Source organism: Trichosurus vulpecula, chromosome 4 (genome assembly GCF_011100635.1).
Source record: "Trichosurus vulpecula isolate mTriVul1 chromosome 4, mTriVul1.pri, whole genome shotgun sequence".
Lineage (NCBI taxonomy): Eukaryota > Metazoa > Chordata > Mammalia > Diprotodontia > Phalangeridae > Trichosurus > Trichosurus vulpecula.
In genome coordinates this window covers 257,508,737-257,530,254 of record NC_050576.1, presented here as the reverse complement: position 1 = coordinate 257,530,254, position 21,518 = coordinate 257,508,737, and the positions used below count along the sequence as shown (strand labels likewise).

Below are 21,518 nucleotides of genomic sequence, written 5' to 3'. Positions count from 1 at the left end.
GGTTGGGATTTGATACTTGGAAAGATTTGGTCAAGTTCCAGATATATTCCAAATGTCTTGTAGAAAGAAGATCCTTCCAAGTAGCATGTACATATAAAAAGATGAATGTCTACAGATAATTTTCTTGTTCCTTGGTGATTCTTCACTGCGAATTGAAAGGAACTCTGTCATCCTGATGACAAGCAATTTGTCTTTATTGTTGGCCAGTCAACAAGCATTTGTTCAAATGAAATTAAATCTGTAGAGTGATTAACACAGTGCCTGACACAGACTAGGCACTTAATAAAGGCTTATTTCCTTCCCTTCCCCATTCATTAAGTGCCTACTATGCGTCAGGCACTGTGTTAAGCAGTGAGGATACAGAGAAAGGTAAAAGAGAGTCCCTGCCCTCAAGCAGCACACAGTCTAATGGGGAGACAACATGCAACAACTAGGTATAAACAAGATATATAGAAGATACATTGGAGAAAATCAGTAGAGGGAAGGGATTAGTATTAAGGGGGAATTGGGTCAAATGATTTTTCTGCCTTCGGTAGTAAACAGCTAGAATCCCCCCCCCCCCAACAATACATTTAATTAAAATTAAGTCTAAAAGTGCAGCATTGTGGTACAGCGGCTAGAGGACTGACCCTATAACTGAGAAGAGGATAGAAATTATGGGCAGAGTTGGAAGAATCCTTAGAAGCCAACTAATCCAACTTTCTCATTTTACAGATGAGAAAGCTAAGACCAAGAGAGGTCAGAGGACCATGGATCTGAGTCTGAAAGGGGCCTCAGAGGCCTTCTAATCCAGTCTCCCCCTCATTTTACTGATGAGGAAAGTGGAGACAAAAAACTTGCCCAAGAGGATCACATAGTAGCGGAACCAGGACTAGAATCCCGTTCTTCCAACTCTAAATTCACCATTCTTGCCCCTGTACTACCCACAGTCATGGAGGTGGCTAACTGACAAAGCCCCAATTTTTTTATTACCTTAGAGCCTTTGGGATGGGTGGGAAGGGGTGGGAGTGGGAGCAGAGTTGTCTGAGGGGTTCAGAGACTAACCCAGGGTCACACTGCTGGTCAAGTCTTGATTCCAAATGTTCTTGGTTCCAAGGCCAGCCTTCTCTCCATCCACTGTGCCATGGGATAGACAGACAGATAGATGGACAGACTGATGGATGGATGGATGGATGGATGGACAGATGGACAGATGGACAGAAAGACAGACAGACAGATAGACAGACAGACAGACAGATAGATAATAGACAGAGACAGACAGAGACAGAAACAGAAAGAGACAGAGAAACAGGGATGGGGACAGCTGGCTATGCTGGGCTAAACCACTACTCTCTTAGATCCTGCCATACTGGAAATTCTAGTATATGCCAGGAAGCTCATCCTCAGAGAGCTGGTCAACTAGCAATGATACTTTTGGCCACAGCGGCTCATGAAGTCAGGCTGATAAGCCATTGAAGGCTTATGGTCTGCATAAGTGGATGGAATATCCTCAGTTAGGGATTCTTGAACCATGTGTGAATCCATACACATACTGCAGATGTGTGTATATCTATGTATGCTCAGAAGAGCAGCTCCCAGTCTCTTTACACAAAGCACACATAACCAAATCTTTTTCAAAAAAGCATTATTAGATTCATCATACACCACCATATCCATAATCTGTGTTCTCTTGCATGTTGGGTTCTGTGTCTCTTACTGTTGTTTTTTTTTTCTTTTTAAAATTTCCATCACAAGGCCTGTAGGGTTTGGATTCGTTTTTTAACTGGGTATGTTAAGCTAAGGCCCTACAGAAATTTTATGATGAAATTAGGCCCCTCCTTACGTTGAACTCTGGCCTCCACCCTCTACAATCAAAATCCCTTTGGAAGCCAAGACAGGGGATACCAGGTGGGAAGAGAGGGCTGGTTTTCATCAGTCATGGGAGAGAGTCCATGGCCCTCAGGGAGAGCTGAGTGAGTGGCCTGGATATCTCTGTCAGGCAATAAGATTCCAGGCTCTGCTGGGAAAATTACATCTGTTGGATAAGACTTTGCACAGCCAGCTTCTAAGAAACCATAAGGCATCTCCATGACAACCACTTGGCCTCCCTCCCTTTCCTGGATGTGGTATGCATTTTAAACTTGCTAACATCTTGTCTTCAGCTAGAAGAATTCTTATTTTTAGAAGAACCACTATCCAAAAGTAATTAAAATAAGGGAATGTGGGAAAGGCACATAGATAACATCCAATGAAGTGGAGGGAAGGCATGGACACAAGATGTAGAGAAAGAAAAAATTCAGGAGAAGGGGACATCTAGGCCCCTGCTCAAGGACAATAGAGAAGAAGAAAGTTCAGTCAAGTTAAGGAGAAATGGAATCCATCAGAACCACTCTGGTTGCCTTAAATCTGGCCTTGACCTTGAACATTTGTATCTTAACTTACCTCCCTCTGGCCCCACGGAGGAACACTGAGTTGACTCAGGAGCTTTGGCCAGATGTAAGGCAGGAACATTTTCCAAGCTGCGTTCTAGAAGCCTGTGTGGAACCTCATGAAGGAGTATCCCCCAATGATATTTAAGTGCTGGCAGTAGGAGTGGAGATTTAGAATTCAGGGGTTGTCTAATCGAACACTTTGATTTGACAGGTGAGGAAACTGAGGCTCAAAATGGGGGTATGACTTGCCCAAGGTCACACACAGGACCATATATTTAGAGCTAGTGTCAAAGCTTCTTAGTGTGTTACAAGAGCATTTATAATGGAGGTAAGAAAGACTCTCTACAAACCAGAAAAAAGCCAAAGAAAACTCCAGGAAACCTCGTCAGGTATAAATGTACTTTACCCTTCTCTGCTAACTACCCCCCTCCCCCCTATCCTCCACTCTCATCCCCCAAAGTAGGTTTCACACCAATGTGAAAAATGGGTACTTGTGCACATAAAATACTCTCAATTATCCACAGGTCATATAGAAAAAGAGATTTCTAGAGGTCCTCAAGTTGAGACCAATCCCCAAGCTTCATGAGGCATTAAATCAACCTTATTTCTCACCCAACATTTCCCCAGGGATACACATAAATAGCCAAAATGAAAATGTCAAGTATTTCTCTCCTGCTTTTTTGTAGAGGGAGAGTTACATTCTCTCAGCCTCAGTTTTTTCATTTGAAAAATGGGGATAATCTTACTGCTATACTTTTACCTGCAGCTACCAAGGTTGCTCTGAGGCTTGAGTGAAATGGGCTATGGAATACACTCTGTAAACCTTAAAGCATTTTAGAAGTATCTATTATTATTACTATATTCTGTATATTCATATATCCTACATATATGAATATATATTATTACTATATTCTACCTAAGACTCTTTGTTATAATGCTTAACAAAAAGTTAATATTAATGTTGATATATTTATATTAATGGGATAATGTTAATATCTGTATACAACATCCTCTGCCTCTGATATATGAAATATGGAATCATAAACATATGTAAATCATCTTATTATATGTGTCCATTTCTTTTTCCAGTATAAAAATAAGTTTAATTTCTCTTCCTGAGCTCCGGCATTTTCTAGGGCCCCCTTTGCCCCAGAGGGCATTCTAATATTCCTCTACCCTCCAGATGGACACTTATGGCTTCTGTTCTATTTCAAACACCTGTAACAGGCATCACGGGGACCAAGCCGGGGTTGCCGTGTCATGCCAGTGAGGCACATGTCCAGTTCCGTGGGAAGCATCCCAGTCCAGCCAGCCCCCCAGTATGGCAGGAGGAGCCCAAGATTGAGAATGGGAACACTTGGGCATCCCATCTTGGCCCTGATTTATGCCACCTGGGTGATCTAGGGCAAACCACTTAAATTATTTAGGCCTCAGTTTTGTTATCCATAAAGTGAAGAGATTGGCCTAGGTGTCTTCTGAGGTGCCTTCCATCTCTAGCTGTGTTAACTGTAATTCTTTATGAGCCTCAGTTTCTTCATATGTACAATGGGAGAGAGTTGGATTATGATCTCCAAAGTTCCTCCTGGCCCTCTCAACATTTTGATCCTACATACCTGTGGGTGAATGTTTCATGGCCAAACAGGTTTGGGAGACGCCTCTGTCCAGTAATACCAGAAAGACCTTGCCATTTGAAGAAATCAGCACAAAGGCAAAAAGCAAAGGAGGAATGTCAGAGGTCAAAGATTAAATGAAAGGAATGTGCTTGGAGGGGGAAGTGCTTTGTAGGTAAGAGGTTACTGCAGAAGAGGTTTTTTACCTTAGAGAGAGAGTAGGCAGGGATTTAGGGCCACGATAATCAAACAATCCACCAATGAGCATTTATTAACCACCAGTACTTGGCCTCAAGGAATTTATCTGGAATAGAATGGAATAAGCATTTATTAAGCACCTGCCCTGTACCAGCATCTGTGCTAAGCACTTTATAAATCCTGTCTCATTTGATCCTCACAGCAACCATGTGAGGTAGATTCTATTATTAGCCCCATTTTTTACAGCTGAGGAAGCTGAGGCAGCCTGAGGTTAAGTGACTTGCCCAGGGTCACACAGCTAAGCTGGATTTGAACTCAGGTCTTCCTGACTCCAGGCCCAGTGCTCTGTCTGTCCACTATGGCACACCCATCCCTCTTTTCTTCTATTGGATCTTTCTTTCAGTGGATCTGTCTACTGTATTGTGGAATAGAATACTTTTGAAAAAGCCCTGATAGACTCTTCCCCTATTAGGATGTAAGCTCTTTTAGGGCAGGAATTGTTTCAATTTTATTTTGCATTGCTAGTGATAGCACAGTGCTTGGCACCTAGTCCTTACTAAATGATTGCTGAGTGGTTTCAAAGAAGGGGTTTCTAACTGTAGGACTCATTTTTATTTAAATTGTAAAAAATTTCCCCTTCCTCTCCAACCCAGTAGGAAAATCAGTGTGTCTAGCATATCGGTATTTCTTTAAAAGGTTAAGAGTTTTCTAAACTTATTTGAAGATGTCCCAGAGACAATCCTCTGTTCCTTGGGCTTCTCATCTTAGGTTGGGGGATGTCCACAAATTTGACATGGATTTTGGCAGCCATAGCATGAGCTCTTTCCACTACAGTCCTCCTCCAACACCTTCTAGCAACCCAGAGGTGACCCTGGCTCTCAGAGCCCAGGCTTTCCCAAGGACTAGCCTCACAAAGCTCAGAGAGGCCCATCAACAGATTGGCCACTGGGTGGTGAATGCTTTGGTGATGCTTAAAGTCCAGGGGCTGAGTAAAGAGTAGTAGTGTAGGGGGAGGGGTGAGAAGTTGCTACAACAGAGAAGTCACAGATCCTGGGAGGATGGAAGCCACCATCATTGGATGGCCACCATCCAATCAATCAATCATCTCAAGCTAGTGTTTATTAAGCACTTACAATATGCCAGGTACTGTGTTTTGTTACTGGACATAGGAAGCTGAAGAATGAAACCAGGAAATGTTTCCCAATTAGAGACTCCCTTGAAACTAACGGGCCTAAATTTCTCTTTTTCTTTGGTGATTGAATTGGTGTTGGGAACTCCCGGTGAGGAAATTCTTTCTCCCAATGCAGCTCGGTCCCTGCTCTGATAGCCTTAAGAGAATTATCTGGGGTAGAGAGATGAGCCCAGCTTTTCCAGGGTCTGAGGCCAACATTCTGTGTTGTGGGTGCCCATCAGAGCTGTTCATTCATTCCCAAAGCTTCTTCTGTGATAGATCCTGAGATCAATAACGAAGGGATGGTTTTCGATTAAAACGTTGTAGGACGAGAAGGTGAGACAGGTGGATGGAGCCGAGCCTGGTGTCCGGGGTTCCCAGCTGTCCTTGAACAAGATGCTGCTTTGGATTCTTCATTTTGTCCCATTCAGGGGCCAGAGGCACTCATACATACCTATGGGTCGGGGGAGGATTTATTCAATGAATGATGAAGCTGTCTTCGGGTAGAAGAGCACCTGAGCGAATCCTTCACATAAACCAAGATAGACTGCTCCCCAGCGGTCTGAGAGACACACCTCACTTGTGTTTTTCTTTTGGGGGGGTGGGTTGTGTTTGTCCCCACAGATCATCATGTTGAACTCTGTTTCTGATCTCCACGGCTACATTGACAAGAGCCAGCTGACACGGGAGCTGGGGGGGACTCTAGAATACGGCCATGGACAGTGGATACACCATCGAACGGTGAGTACCAGCCTAGGTGAAGGGTCTGTCCTTAAGGGTCCCAGGTGATGAGGAAATGAATGACGGGTGATAATAACAGCAAACAACACTAGTAATGATATTGACAAGAATGATGTAATATTATTATCAATAGTAATAGTAATGATAATAGTATTAATTACATAATTATTACTATTGTAGTGATGATGATGGTGATAATTATAAAACTATTATTGTATGCTGAGGCAAAGTTTACAAAGCACTTTACATACATGATCTCATTGGCTTTGATAAGCAGTGTGGCCCAGTGGAAAGAGCTTTTGATTTGGAGTCAGGTAGACCTGGGTTCACATCTGTTTGTCACTGACCACCTCCACGACTCAGGGCTAGTTAGATAACAACCTCAGGTTCCTGGTGTCTGAAATGAGGCGGCTGGAGAAGATGGCCTCTAAAGTCTGAGATTCTGTGATCCAGCAAAAACAACGCGTCAGGTGGGTACTGATTATCCCGGTTTTATAGCTAAGAGATCAAGGACGGGTGATTTACTTGGAGTCACACAGCTAGTAGTAAGTGAGTCATGTCTGAAGTGGGCTTAGCACCGAGGAAGACCCGACTCCAAGTCCTGGGTTCTAGGCACCACCGACTGAGGACCTCCAGTGATCACAGCCTCCTAGTTCCCAGCCATAGACCAAAGGATGTGCCATACCACAGAGGGTAGATTGGGTGCAGAAGAGGCAGTGATTTCTGGCATCAGCCAGAATCTCCTTTTTAGAGAGGCCCTTTGGTTGGTGGATAGAACACTTCACCCTTGTTTCATCTTTGTATCTTCAATGTCTTGAAGTCCCTAATCCCTAGTCCAACGTTGGAATTGAAGTCAGGAAATCTTGAGTTCAAATCTACCCTCAGACACTTGCTAGTTCTGCGTTCTCTGGGCAAGTCACTTAACTGCTAGGTGCCTCAGTTTCCTCATATGTAAAATGGGGATATTCACAGCCCCTAACTCCCGGGGTTACTATGAAGATCCAATGAGAGGGCAGCTAGATGGCGCAATGGATAGAGCAACGGTCCTGGAGTTCAAATCCAGCCTCAGACACTTAGTAGCTGTGTATGACCCTGGGCAAGTCACTTAACCTCAATGGCCTCACCTGCCCCCCCCCCACACAAAAGGACCCAATGAGATAATAATTGTAAAGTGCTTTGTAAACTTTAAAGAGCTATATAAATGTTGGTTATTTTTATCTCCATTGATTATCATAATAAATCATAAAACGCAACTGGCACATAGTAGGTGCTTGATGAATATTTGGCGATTGTCGTAGCCCCATATCCACAGCCAATATCAGTTGTTTCCTGACTGTCTTCAGATTTACAAGCAGCTCTGCTCCTGACTCGGGTCAGGAAAAAACAGTGTATGGAGGTGGGCGCAGGAGGTAGCCATCAGCTTGTGTCAAATAAAGACATTCTTCCCTTGACCGGGAGGAGAGAATCCAAGCCAAGCCCTGGGCAGCCTGGAGGAGATGGCCGAGTTCAGGTTCAATACCCTCTGTCTTGCTTTTAGTGCCATCTTTTGGCACCAGGAGGCTGCTGTCCTCTGGGCATCTCTGCTGGCTCCTCTCTCCTACACAAAGTGTCTTGGTTCTTGTCCCTCGGGGACAAGCTGTGTATTTACAGTAGACAAAGGACATTTGATAAAACGGTCCTAATTGGCAAAGTCTCCATAGCCTCTGGTTCCTTCCTGGTAGTATGTGTGCATTTTGACCAATGTCTTCTTGACCTAAACCCTACCTTTGAGGCCTAATCCAAAAGAAGGGCTCTATTGGTGAAATTTCAGGGAGATATTCCTTCTCTTCTCTTCTTCCTTTCTTTTCCTTCCTTCCTTCTCTCTCTTCCTCCTTCCTTTCTTTCTTTCTATTTCTCTCTGTCTCTTTCTCTCTCTTTCTTTCTCTCTTTCTTTCTCTTTCTGTCTCTTTCTCTCTCTTTTTCTTTCTTTCTCTCTCTTTCTTTCTCTTTCTGTCTCTGTCTCTTTCTTTCTCTCTTTCTTTCTTTCTTTCTTTCTTTCTTTCTTTCTTTCTTTCTTCCTTTCTTTCTTTCCTTCTTTCTGTCTATAGCATGACCTCGATTTCCTCGTGTCTAATGAGGATGTTGAATTAATTGACCCCTTATGTTCATGTATAGCCTCAGGCCATAGCTTGTGAGACCCCCTTGCCCAGGGTCACGTAGCTAGTGTCTGAGGCTGGATTTAAATACAGGTGTCTCCTGACTCCAGGGAATGTGCTCTATCTAGTCCAACACCTAGATGCCCCTTGGGGTGATTTTAAGATGATCTTAGAGGCTAACTAGTTGAATTTCGTCATTTTACAAATGAAGAAACTGAGACCTAGTGAGGGCAGTGACTAGAGGTCACAAATGACTGAGTGTGGTCCCCTGCCACGGAGAGTGGCACAGTTTTAAGATTCCCAACTAGTCATACCATAAAGATGGCTCCTTACTTGGTCTTTGTTAAGAAGGTTAGGTAGTCTTGGAATGACTGCAGTTAAATTTACTGGAGGCATCATGGAATATTTGAGCTAGAAAGGACTCCAATCTTCATTTTAAAAAAGAAAAAAAATCAATCAATCAACAAGCTTGATTAAGCACCTGCTATGTATCAGGCACCACATTAGGTGCTAAGGATACAAAGAAAAATTAAACAATTCCTGCCTTCAAGGAGTTTGCATTCTTTATTAGGGAAGACAGCATGTACATATACAAATAATACACAATTAATATAAGACAATATTGGGGGGGGGGTACTGGAAGCTGGGGCAAGGGAAAAGGCCTCCTGTATAAGGGGCTGCTTGAGCTGAATTTTGAAGCAAACAACAGGATTCTAAGAGGTGAAGTTGAGGAGGAAGGAGGAGAATGGAGGAAGAGTGCATTCCAGGCAGAAGGTACAGCCTGAGCAAAGGCAGAGATGGGAAATGGCATGTCATGTGTGAAGAACAGAAAGAAAGAAAGCCTAGCTCACCTGCAGAGTACACAAATGGGAAAAAATGTATAAATAAGGTGTGGAAGTGGAGGCTCAGAGAGGTTAAGTGACTGGCCCAAGGCCACACACCTGGTAACTCTCTGAGGTAGGATTCAAACTCAGGTCCTTCTAAGCCCTGAAGATGAACGCCTTATAAAGATGAAACCATCTAAACCTCCAGTGGAGGGGAGAACCCACTATCTCCCAAGGCAACCATTCCAGCTGTTGGAAAAGCTCTAATTGAGAGGAAGGGACAGCTAGGGGTGCCATAGTGCATAGAGCACCTGGCGTCGACTCAGACTCATCTTCCTGAATTCAAATCTGGCATCTGACACTTACCAGCTGTGAGACCCTGCGTAAGTCACTTAACACTGTTTTCCTCAGTTTCTTCATCTGTGCAATGAACCAGAGGAGAAGATTACAAACCACTCCAGTATCTTTGCCAAGAAAAGTCAAAATGGGGTCACAAAGAGTCAGACACAACCGAAAAATGGCTAAACAACAAAGTGACAAAATGATTTTCTTTCTACTATGACCAAATTTTGCCCTTTGCTGTTTCTAACCATTGGATCTGTTTTGGTCCTCTGGGACCAAAGCAGGTCAGGTCTAATCCCTCCCCCCTAACTTAGCCCTGAGCCTTTACTTCTCCAAGGTAAACACCCCCCCCATTCCTTCAAGGCATCCTTTTATAATGTGGACTCAAGGTCGTTTGGGTCACCCTCCAAACAGTCCTTTTCCTTTCTGATGGAGATTCCTCCAGACGCTGGTAGGAAGGCGGTCAGAACAGCTGGACAGCTCTCTGTTTCTGGGAAGGCTTCCAGTGTAGGCAGCAGGGTCAAAGAATAAAAAGGCTTCTTGGAGCTGAGGTTGCCTCTACCCACCTGCTTTCCCACCTTTGTTGGGAGAAAAGGGGTTGAGACCATGGCGGAGCAGCCCCAGACTCTGCCCTGGGTGGGTTTGGGCTCTCTCGACCTTGGATCCCTCGGGACGGGACCATGGTGGCTTGTCCTGGCCAGTTGAGGGAATACCTGATGAGAAGCCTCTCCAAGGCCGGCCCTTCAAGAACAAGGGGGAGGGCCTAGGTTCAAACTCTTGGGGAAGTCATCTAACCTCTGGTCCTCAATTTCTTTGTGTCAGATGAGGATATTGAATTGACCCCTGGGGTTCACATATAGCCTCAGGCAGTAGCTGTGTGAGGCCCCCTTGACTTTTCTGGACATTGAATGAAATGGGAGTTTACCTAATCTTCCCTGGGGTCCAAATCCCACCCCAGATGTGAACCATGTGACATGGGGCAAGTCACTTTTTGTCCTTGTAGGTGGGGGCGGGGAGAGTTAGACTGGATGACCTCAGTGGGTCCCTCAGGCTCTGGGAATCTAGGAACCTATTGTAGCCCTGTGTTAGTTACCATGGAGATGAGGGACAGAATCCACTGACCGGTGTTAGTTGCTAGAGTACAAACCTTTGATCTCCACACTCCCCATCCTTTGGTCACTTGTAAGCGGCAGAGGGCAGGGATCAGAGGGGATCTGAAGCAAGGTCTCCTGTCCCCACAATGGCCCTCCTCCCTCCCCCTGCCTTGGCCTTACCAAGACCCCTGGCATTCCCCCCAGAGGAATTGTTGGCCCACCTGGGGTCTCAGTAGGGCTCCCATTGAAGCACAGATTTCTTACCTGAGACTGAGCGACAAAGCACGTGAGCCGGGGTTGGGGGTGTGGGAGGTTACTAATGGGAATGGGGAGGGGAGGGAGGCGACAGGGAACAGATAAACTTTGTGAATGGGAAAGTGAGAAGAAAAAGTCCTTTAGAGGGCACAGCTTGCTTTCGTGGGCCTGGAACTTATTTTAATTAAAAAAATTTTTTTTTCCACTTAACAAGCATTTATATTCTCATTCCCACCCAAAGAACCCCAAAATCTTAACATTCTAGCTCTAGAGCCATTCAGTCCACCTCCCTTATTTTTCAGAGGAAGAAACTTAGGCCCAGATCATAGGGTCATAGATTTAGAGTGGGGGGAGGGTCAGAGGCCATCTAATCCAGCCCCTTCCTTTTACATGTGAGGCCCCTGACTTGATGAGAGTCACCCAGGTAGGAAGCAGCAGAGACAGGACTTAAAGCCCGGTCCTTTGACATCAACCCCAGCTCTTCTTCCATCGTAATGCATTGCACTGGCATCTCCCCACCAGGTGACACATGATAATTCATTTGTTTTTGCTCCTGGAGAGCACCAACAGCAATCCACGAGGTGGTGTTGTCATTCAGAGTCAGTGGGAAGAGTAGTGGAGTGGGAGGCAAGCCAGGACTGGGCTCGAGCTGGAGGCCCTGTTCTTCCAGCAAGTGTGATCCCGTTTAACCTCTAACCTCCCAGAGCCTTGGTTTCTCCATCTGCTCCAAAATGAGCAAATGACACTTTTACTACCGACCTTCTGGGACTGCTGGGAGGTTTGTAAACTGTTTAAAATAAAACCTCTAGAAATGGCGGTGGTGGTTGTTACTGCTTTTTATTATTGAAATGGGACTCTGGGCACGTTGTTCCCTTCCCTGGGCTTTAGACACCACTCCAAGGCCCTAAATTGCAGAGCAGGTGTCCACTGGGATGCAGAGTGAGTTTGTTCTTCCAAGAATTCCCTTACGCCAATGAAATTCAGGTGCAGTCTCTATTCCTATCTTCCTCCTCCTCCTCCTCCTCCTCCTCCTCTTCCTCTTTGTTCTCCTCCTACTTCTTATCTTCTCCTCCTTCACCTCCTTCTCTTTCTCCTCTCCTTTTTCTCCTTCTGGTCTTTCTCCCTCCTTTTTCACTTCCTTCTCCTTCTCTTCCTCTTCCTCCTCCTTATTCTTCTTTCCTCCTCCTTCACCTCTTTCTCTTCTTCCTTTTTCTCCCTCTGGTCCTTCTCTTCCTCCTCCTCTTTCACCTCCTTCTTCTTTTCCTCTTCTTTCTCCTCTTCTTTCTCATCCTCCTTCTTCTCCTCCTTTTTCTCTTTTCCATTTTCTTCTCTTATTCTTTCTCCTTTCTCCTCTTCCTTCTTCTTCTAGTTCTTCTCTTCCTTCTCCTCCTCTCCCTCCTCCTTCTCTTCTCCTTTTCCTTCTCCTCCTGTTCCTCTTCCTACTCCTCCTCCTTCTCCATCCTCCTCTTTCTCTTTTTCTTCTTCCTACTCCTCCTCCTTCTGTTGCTCTTCCTTCCTCTTCCTCCTCTTGTTTTTCTTCTTCCTTCTCCTTCTCCTCCTCCTGCTTCTATTCCTCTTCCTTCTCCTCCTCCTCCTCTTCCTTCTCACTCATTCTTTTTCTTCTTCCTCCTCCTCCTCCTTCCTCCTCCTTCCTCCTCCTTCTCTTTTTCTTCTTCTTCCTCCTCCTCCTTCTGTTCCTCTTCCTTCCTCTTCCTCCTCCTGTTTTTCTTCTTCCTCCTCCTCTTCCTTCTGTTCCTCCTCCTCCTCCTCCTCCTCTTCTTCCTCCTCCTCTTCTTCCTTCCTATCTACTGAATTCTCAGGGCTTTACTGGAGATGACAGTGGGAATGGATGGAGCATGGGGGTCTCTGTCATGTTACTCCATCCAACCTGACAAACGTTAATTCTCTTCCTTGCTTTCACCTCCCAGGCCATAGAAAACTTTGCCCTGACGGTGAAAACCACAGCCCAGATGTTGCAGACCTTCGGGACCGACCTGGCGGAGACGGAGCTGCCCAACGATGTCCAGTGTACGGAGCAGCTCCTCCACTCCCACACAGAGCAGCACAGCAAACTGAAGGTGGGTGCTCACTCGCCTCTGGCTCTGGCACGGAAGGGGTGGGGGAGGAAGGGAAGGCTGCTCGCACCAGATCCAGATGCTGCAGGGTGCTAAAAAAAGCCTGACTGCTGGTTCAAAAGAACACCCCCTTGTCTTCTTTCTCCTCCACTGAACTTACAACCAGTGATTATCCTGAGGGGGTTCTGAAGTGGGGGGACAGGACTGGAGGGAGAGCCAACAGCGCTGAAGCCAGTCATCAGGCACTGGGCTCTGGCTGCAGGCAGACACCTTAGTCATCACACGCTTGTGTGCCCGAGAGGGTGGGAGGACAGATGTGAGAAGGGGGCCCCTTAACTTGAATCAACCCAGGCCCTCCTCTTCTGCCGCCAGAAGTGAGTCCAAGGCCAAAGGGAGGGGAAATAGCAAAAATAAGCCACACACACACTTAGGTGAACTTTAAGATGCATACTGCACTTACCGTACATGACCATCTCAGCATGGTCCAGTGGACAAGGTCACTAGCTTTGGGACCAGGGGATCTGAATTCAAATTTGGGCTTTGATACCTCCTGCTCCAGTGACCCAGTGAGTCATTTACCCTCCCAGGAGGGATTTGGACTCCATGACCCATCCTGCTCTATATTCTATGATCTTCTGATCTCCCTTGAGTATCACTACGGCCCTGGGAGGTGGGTGCTACCACCACCTCCATTTTACAGATGAGAAAGCTGAGGCTGGATTGCCGTGACTTGCTCAGGGGCCTAAAGCATCCCATCTAAGTGCAGTGTGGTACACTTCCCCAGGCCTCCTCATCTGTAAAAAGCAAGAGTTGGAATAGATGATTTCTAAAGACTCATTCAGCTCTAAAGTAGTGGTGTCATAGACGATTTTTATTATAAACTTGGATTAGAAGGGAATCCTAGTAATCCTGTACCAGGCATATGTTAATAAATATTTAACAACCAGTTTTCCGGAAGAAACAAAATGTGCACAAGACACACTTTTAAGTTTAATTCTCTTTATTAACATTTTCTCCATTGCTTTATTTGGTCTAGACAACCAACAGAACAATAAATCAAGCACTGATTTGTCGTAAAGTGGTAATAATTCCCACACTGAATATTTAACAATCAGCTCTCCAGAGCCTGTAGGAGCTGCTTCTAGCTCACACCCGTGTTGAGAGGGGAGGACAATGACTATATAGTGTATCATTCTGAAGATGGGGAAGGTGGGAGGAGCAGGCAGCTGAGTCCAAGCAATGTGGCATTTGCTCATTCAGCCTGGGGTGAGTTTGTTATGTCAGCTCTACAAGTAAGAGTTGAGACAGGGCAGGTCTTTTGGTGGTGGTGTGTGTAGGGGAAGGGTGTAGGTTTGAATGAGAAAAGGGGTCCTGGCAGGACCCTGGCTTGGAGGAGCAGAGATAGGGAAGGCTTGGGAAGGAGTGTCAAGTCAGCCTAGGCTGGGCCATGCAAGGGGTCCTCCAGAAACAGAGAGAGGGAGGATATGGAGGCTAGGGAAGTAAGCCTGCCCCTCCTCACCCAAGGGCACACCTAGCTGTTTCATCTAAATTTGTTCCTGGCAAACCAGTCTGGACAGAGTCAGGGAGAAAGAGCTTCCAGGGAGACAAAGCCTGGTGTGGTAGAAAGGAGACTGGGTTTGGGGTTGTCACTCTGTTATTTGCTACCTGTGTGATTTCCAAATAGTTTTCAACTCTTCAACTCCTAAAAATCATGGAGGACCCCTCCCCTCCCCTCCTCACAAAGAGTTTTTGATTAAGTGGGTTATATCAATCAGTAATTACCATAGCAGAAATTAAAATTCATAAAAATTTTAAAATGTATTCATTCAATAAAATAACAGTAATAAATCCATTACGTACCAAGATAAATAAAATATTTTATGAAAAATAAGTGTTTTCCAAAACAAAAAAAGTTGTGAGAAGAGTAGCATTGTTACTATTCATACATCTGAAAAGTGATGGGGCTGGACTAAATGACCAATAAGGTCCTTTTTAGCTCTGGACCTAGGATTGATTACCTCTCTGTGCCTCAGTTTCCACATATGAAAAATAAAGGTGGTGGATTAGATGACCTTTAACATCTAAGGCAGTTTAAAAAAAAAAAGTTGACCAAGGATCTGTATCAATTTGTCTTTTCTCCCCCAGGCTGAGCTGAAGCTGGCGGGGAGCCAGGGGGGCACATTACTGTCATGCATCCGAGAACCAGCCAGCAAGAACCCCACCAGCAAGCTCAACCCCGATGAACTGGAAAATGTCATGACGGTGGAAAGGTGGGTAAAAGCAGGTCAGCCCTGTTCTCCTTCTGCCTCACGCTAGTGGCCTGATTCCTGCCAATAGCATCGGTATACTCTCCTTTAAGAAAGATCCCACCCTTATTAATATTAGGGTCCTAGGTACTGCTCATCCCCAAATGGGTTCTGGAATCAGTGAAAGTGACCGCAGGGCCAGCCTTGCCCATGTTCATCACCCACCAGGTTTTACTGAGCACCTTCATGAAGGACATGGAGTGATGTCTCATCCTATCTGTCTTTGCCTTCAGCTTTGCTCCCCTTTTTGTCCTGCTCCCCAGGAACCCACAAGATGCTGAGCCACAGAATCATCAAATTTGAGAGCTTGGAGGGAGTCCAGCAGTGCTCTAGTCCAACCCATAGGTGGCGCCATAGTGCATATAGCGCCAGGTTTCATCTTCCTGAGTTCAAATCTGGCCTCAGACGTGTAGTGACCCTGGGCAAGTCACTTAAACCTATTTGCCTCAGTTTCCTCATTTGTAAAATGTCCTGGTGAAGGAAATGGCAAACCACTCCAGTATCTTCACCAAGAAAACCCCAAATGGGGTCACAAAGAGCTGGACATGACTGAAACGGCTCAACAGCAAAATAAGTTTCTACATTTATCCTTATTGAAGTTCATCTTATTGGATTCAGCCCAAGCTCCAGTCTGGCACTTCCCAGACTCTTTGGTAGCAGGACCTTTTTACACTCTTAAAAATTATGGAGGACCCCTCACCTCCTCACAAAAAGCTTTTGATTAAGTGGGTTATGCATACATTTAATCACACTGTGTGGATATATGTGTATACATAGAAACATATATATACATATGTATGTGTGCATATACATACATAGCACATGTGTGTATATACATGCATATGTGTATATAGATCTCTATGTAGGCATCTCTGTGACCTCATAGATATAGCTATATAGATGCATGACCCCATGTACAGATAAAGATATATGAAGGTGAAGAGGTGAGACTTAATGGCCTCTGAAGCCTCTTCCAGCTTGAGGGTTGTGGTTCCAAGTCCTCGGAGTATACTTGTTTCTGGGTCTGACCCTTATGACTTGTGTTTATCCCCCCCTCCTATAAAATGGGGATCGTAATAACACCTGGCCCAAAAAGTTGTACTGGGGTAGGGTGCTAGCAAAGTAAGCCCTGAAGGCCCCTAGGGACAGTGATTCTGCACATGTTATAAGAGAGGACTCACGCCACCTGGAATCGTGGCTGTGATGTTTTTAAGCCCACTCATCTCAGTTGGGAATGAGTGGGTGCTACCTTGCGGTGCTCTTCTCTGTTTCTCCTAGGTTACTCGCTCAGCTGGATGAGACAGAAAAGGCCTTTGACCAGTTCTGGACCAAGCATTATCTGAAGTTAAACCAATGTCTGCAGCTCCGGCACTTCGAGCACAATTTCCGAGAGGTATTTTTTTTCCGCTTCACTCCACCCTTTTGTAAAATGTAGAACTTCTTTCTTGGGGGGTGGGGAGTGAGGAGCGGGTGGAAACTCTGGGGCAAATTTGGGCCAGCCCCTTCTCCCCCATTCATTTCCCTTCTGAAGTCCCTGCCTGGGCACCAGATCCTCTCTTCTCCCCTGGGACAGGATGTCAAGAGGGAATGAAGCTGGGATTTGGAGTCAGGTACCTGGGCTTGAATCCTGTGCCAGTTTGGGCAGGTCCATTCCCCAACTGGGGCCTCACTTTCTTTGTCTGTAAAAAGAGTTTGGCTGGATGACCCATAAGGTCCCTTCCGGCTCTAGTCAAATCCATAAGCATTTATTGGGCTCTTACTGTGTGCCCCAGTACTGTGGTTTATAAATGCAAGCAGAAGGAAAGCCGGTCCCTTCCTTTAGAATGAAGCTAATGCAACATCCCCGATGTTACATCTGGAGACTGAAAAGTAGCAGCTGACCAGACCTCCTCCCTCCTTCTGGGATGTAGAATTAAGAAAGGAAAAAAAGACTCTGTGTAGTTTTTAATTTTTTTTTTTTTTTTTTTTTTTTTTTTTACAAAAGCACCTGCAATAGATTAGATCAAACAGCATTGGGGATTTCATGAGAGGAGGTTTGGAGCAGGGCCCGCTCCTCTCCAGGTGGTGGTGGTGGTGGTGGTGGTGACTGGGAAACTGGCCAGGTTTCTTTCAGAACACCAGAGAATTCTTGAAGCCAAGCTCCTCATAGATCGCAGGCTCACAGAACTGTAGCTGGAAGGCAACTCATTTTACAGATGAGGGAACTGAGACCAGAGAGATGAAGTCATGGGCTCAGGTGGTAGCTGTGGGGTCCAGGGATCTGGGTACAAATCCCACTTGAGACACCAGGGGGCAGAGTGATAAAATGGAGAGTACAGAGGCACCGGAGTCTTATAACTCTTTGTATAGCTGAGTAATCATGCCAGGCAGTGCAGTGATTAGAGCACTCAGCCTGAAGTCAGGGAGATCAGAATTCAAATCCAGAGTCAGCAAGACCCGAGTTCAGGTGCTGCCTCTGACACATACCACGTGACCCTGGGTAAGTCACTTAACATCTCACTGCCCAGGTAATTCTCTAAAATGGTAAGTTACAGAAGAGGGAGTTCTATCGAAGGAAGTTCCTCAGACCAGTGAAATCCAGTGCATCAGATGCACTGATCTCTCTAAGCCAAGTGTCCTTTATCCCTCTCCTGAGGTCACTGGCAGGTTTGTTTCTGGATTGTCTCACTCTGTTTTTCAGGTTAAACTGGCCCTGGACAGCCTCATGTGTGTACAGGCAAAAATTACGATCATTGGGAACAGTGTGACACGTGTGGAACAATTGCTGAAGGAGCGGAAGCAGCTGGAGGAGAGAGGCCAGGTAAGTGCACGAGGGGCTGGTATCCTGGGAAAGGCCCTGCTGGCCTGGGTCAGTGACAGGCTAAGCCTCTCCACGAGTCTGTCTGTGGGTTGGGAGTGACCGGGGCTGCCGCCCAGGAGGACTCATTGGAGCAGGGAGAGGCTGGACACAGGCAGACCCACCAGCAGCTACTGTGATAATCAGGACAAGAGAGGAGGAGGGTCTGCATCAGGGTGGGGGCAGTGTCAGAGGGGACAAGGGGGTGTGATTGGGAGGTGAGGTGTAGTGGTTGTACGCAGGGGTAAGAGTGAGAGATCCCAGTGCTTCAAATCTGAGTGACTGGGAGGGTGGGTAGTACCCTCAACAGCAATAGGGAAACTGGGAAGAGAGGAAAGTTTTCTGGGGAAAGATAATGTACAGTTTTGGACATGTTGAGATGAAGACGTCTATAGAACATCCACTTCCAATTTCTAATAGGCAATTGTTGACGTATGACCATAGCTGAGGTGACTAGTTTAATACTATATATGTGGGGACAGATGATTGACAGATACATTTATATAGATGAATGATAGATACATATATATAAATGGTAGATATGTATATATAGGGGAATGATAGTTACATTTATATAGCTGAATGGTAGATATGTTTATATAGGTGAATGACTGATAGATATGCTTATATAGATGAATGATAGATACATATATACAGATAAATGGTAGATACATATATATAAATGGTAGATATGTTTATATAGGTGAATTATTGATAGGTTTACATAGATGAATGATAGATACATATATACAGATAAATGATAGATAAATATATACAGACAAATGATAGATACATATATACAGATAAATGATTGACACATTTATATAGATAAATGATAGATACATATAGATAGATGAATGGTAGATGTGTATATATGGGTGAGTGATAGATACATTTATATAGATGAATGATAGATATGTTTATATAGATGAATGATAGGTACATAGATACAGATAAATAATAGATACATTTATACAGATGAATGAATGATAAAAAGGTAGATGTAGATGCTAAATGGTAAATGGACAGATAGATAAAAAGGGAAGAAGGAATTTTGTTCCGTGGTTTTCTCCAGCTCTATTCAGGTCCAGTCAGAGGTGCTGTAGCTATCCACTTAACTCTTGCGTTTAATTGACAAGAATTATGAGTTGCATGTGTTGAATGGGCCTGAGCGTCTATCATATAACCAGTCACTTAACCAATCTGGTTCAATTTAACAAAAAAATTTTAAGCCCCTACTATGTGCCAGGGGATAAAAAGACAGAAATGAATCAGTCTTTGCCCTCAAGGAGCTTACATTCTACCTGGGGAGGCAATATGTACAGAAGTAAATACATGCTGCATACAAAGTTTATATATATATATATATATGTATATATATGTGTATATATATACACACACACATATGTATATATATACATATATATGTATGTATGCATATACACAATGTACATACATATACACACCTCATATAGCATCTTGTATAGTAAGAGAAAGAGAGAGAGAGAAGTCTAGATCCATGCACTCAGGCCTGGTAAGAACCTCCAGGCTCAGAAGTGAAAGCTCCCCCCTCCTCCCTGAGACTAGGCAGTTTTTGACAGTTGGATTCTGTTTCCCAGGAGCCCTTGGAGAAGGCCCAGTCACTGGCAGTGACCGGTGACCAACTTATCCAAAGCAACCACTATGCGGTGGACTCTATCCGGCCCAAGTGTGTGGAGCTCCGGCGCATCTGTGATGACTTCACCAACGAGGCCAAGAAGAAGTGTGACATTTTGGGGAAGGCCCTGGAAATGCATAAGCAGCTAGATGAGGTGAACAGAGCTAAGAGCCCTTGTCCCCCGGGGGGAGGAAGGGGCTTCCTGGGAACAAGGGAACAGTTTCCTGGGAAGGGTTTGATGGGAAAAAAGAGATTTTGGGCTTTTCTTTCAGCGTCTTCCCGGTGAGGCTGATAACTCCTCACTCATCCACCGCTGGCTGCCTTTTTGGCCTTGAGTGAATCAGTCAGTAGGAGAGCCCAGCTTTGGTCTATAGGTCACTAATTAGCAGATGGTTCCATTCCTCCAGGCCTTTATTTCGGCTCATATAAAATGAGGAATGGTGATAACAGCATGGGACAGTGGGAAGCACTTTGGCTTTGGAAAAAGAAGGTCTGGGTTCAAATCTTACTTCTCTTATCTGCTACTTGTATGACTCTGGACAAGACACTTAACCACCTTGAGACTCAGTTTCTTCATCTGTAAAATAAAGCGGGGGGGGCAGGTAACTAGATGGTCTCTGACATTCCTTCCAACTCTATATCTATGATATAGTTTTTAGCTGAGTTATTTAACCTCTTTTGGGACTCAGTTGCTTTTTCTGTAAAATGCATTCCAGGTATAGACAGAGGATCCGTATGTTCCTGTGAACAGCCCTGAGACCCTCACGGATGATAGAATTGTCATTATCGATAACAATAATCCTCCTATCCCGCTTTAATAGATTTTCTTTTAAGGGAGAAATAAAATTAGTGCATTATGCATTTATTTTAATAGATTCAAGAAACAATACACGCAGAAGGAACACGGATTGTGGAAATTAGCCGGTCGTTGTTGGGTTCTGATATTTTTTTTTCCATTTCTGTTCTGTTGGGACAATGAGTAAATGTGATGATGTCTAAAAAAAAAAGTGATGTTGATAACTGACGTGGTTGTAAGGCTTACAAAACATTTCACCTCCATTATCTCATTTGATTTTCATCATAATGGAGGAGTTGGAGTGGGGGAGAGAGAGCAGGAACTATAGTATTATTATCATCCCCATTTTACAGTGGAAGAAACCAAACAATAAATGCCTGAGGCCAGATCTGAACTCAGAGTCTTCCTGGCTCCAAGTTCAGCGTTGTCCCTGTTATACCACAGGGCTGAAAAGTCTGAAGAACGATACACGTTCTAGGGGTTGGCAGCTAGGTGATGCAGCGGATCAGGGTTGAGGCCTGGAGTTAGGAAGATCTGAGCTCAAATCTCAGACACTTACTAGCTGTGTGACCCTGGGCAAGTCACTTAACGGCTGTCTGCCTCAGTTTCCTCATCTGTAAAATGGGGTAAAACAGCACCCACCACCTCAGGCTGTTGTGAGGATCAAATGAGATAATAATTGTAAAGAGCTCAGCACGTTACTTGGCACATAGTAAGGGATGCATAAATGTTAGCTAGTAGTAGTAGTAGTAGTTGCTGTAGTAGTAGTAGTAGCAATACGAGGAAGAGGAGGAATGATGGTAAGCATTTGGTAAATGCTTTCTGTTTGATTGATGTCACCATTAGGATCTGAACCCAGATCCTTCCATTCCAGATAAACATAATTTTGTATTTAATGTATTCATATATTCATAATGGAAAGAAAAAAAAGTTAAATCTCAATTAGAGATTAGGGAAACTAAAGATGCAATTTTTTTTCCCATCAGTGATCACAGAACCCCTGAAATCTATCCCTTGGGCATCTGTGGACCCAGGCAGACCCCCACTCTAGAGTCAGCTCCATCTCT

At 44.8% G+C, this 21,518-nt stretch overlaps 1 protein-coding gene across 1 annotated transcript in view; it reads left to right on the top strand.

The window, feature by feature from the left end:
- The window catches only part of MCF2L2 (MCF.2 cell line derived transforming sequence-like 2), a 280,804-nt gene that overhangs the window by 45,238 nt on the left and 214,048 nt on the right, over positions 1–21,518 (top strand). Inside the window, exons 6-11 of the mRNA XM_036755690.1 lie at positions 6,015–6,131; positions 12,710–12,859; positions 15,002–15,126; positions 16,441–16,555; positions 17,843–17,962; positions 19,618–19,809. Coding sequence (XP_036611585.1) covers positions 6,015–6,131; positions 12,710–12,859; positions 15,002–15,126; positions 16,441–16,555; positions 17,843–17,962; positions 19,618–19,809 — 819 coding nt within the window. The remainder of the gene's footprint in view (positions 1–6,014; positions 6,132–12,709; positions 12,860–15,001; positions 15,127–16,440; positions 16,556–17,842; positions 17,963–19,617; positions 19,810–21,518) is intronic.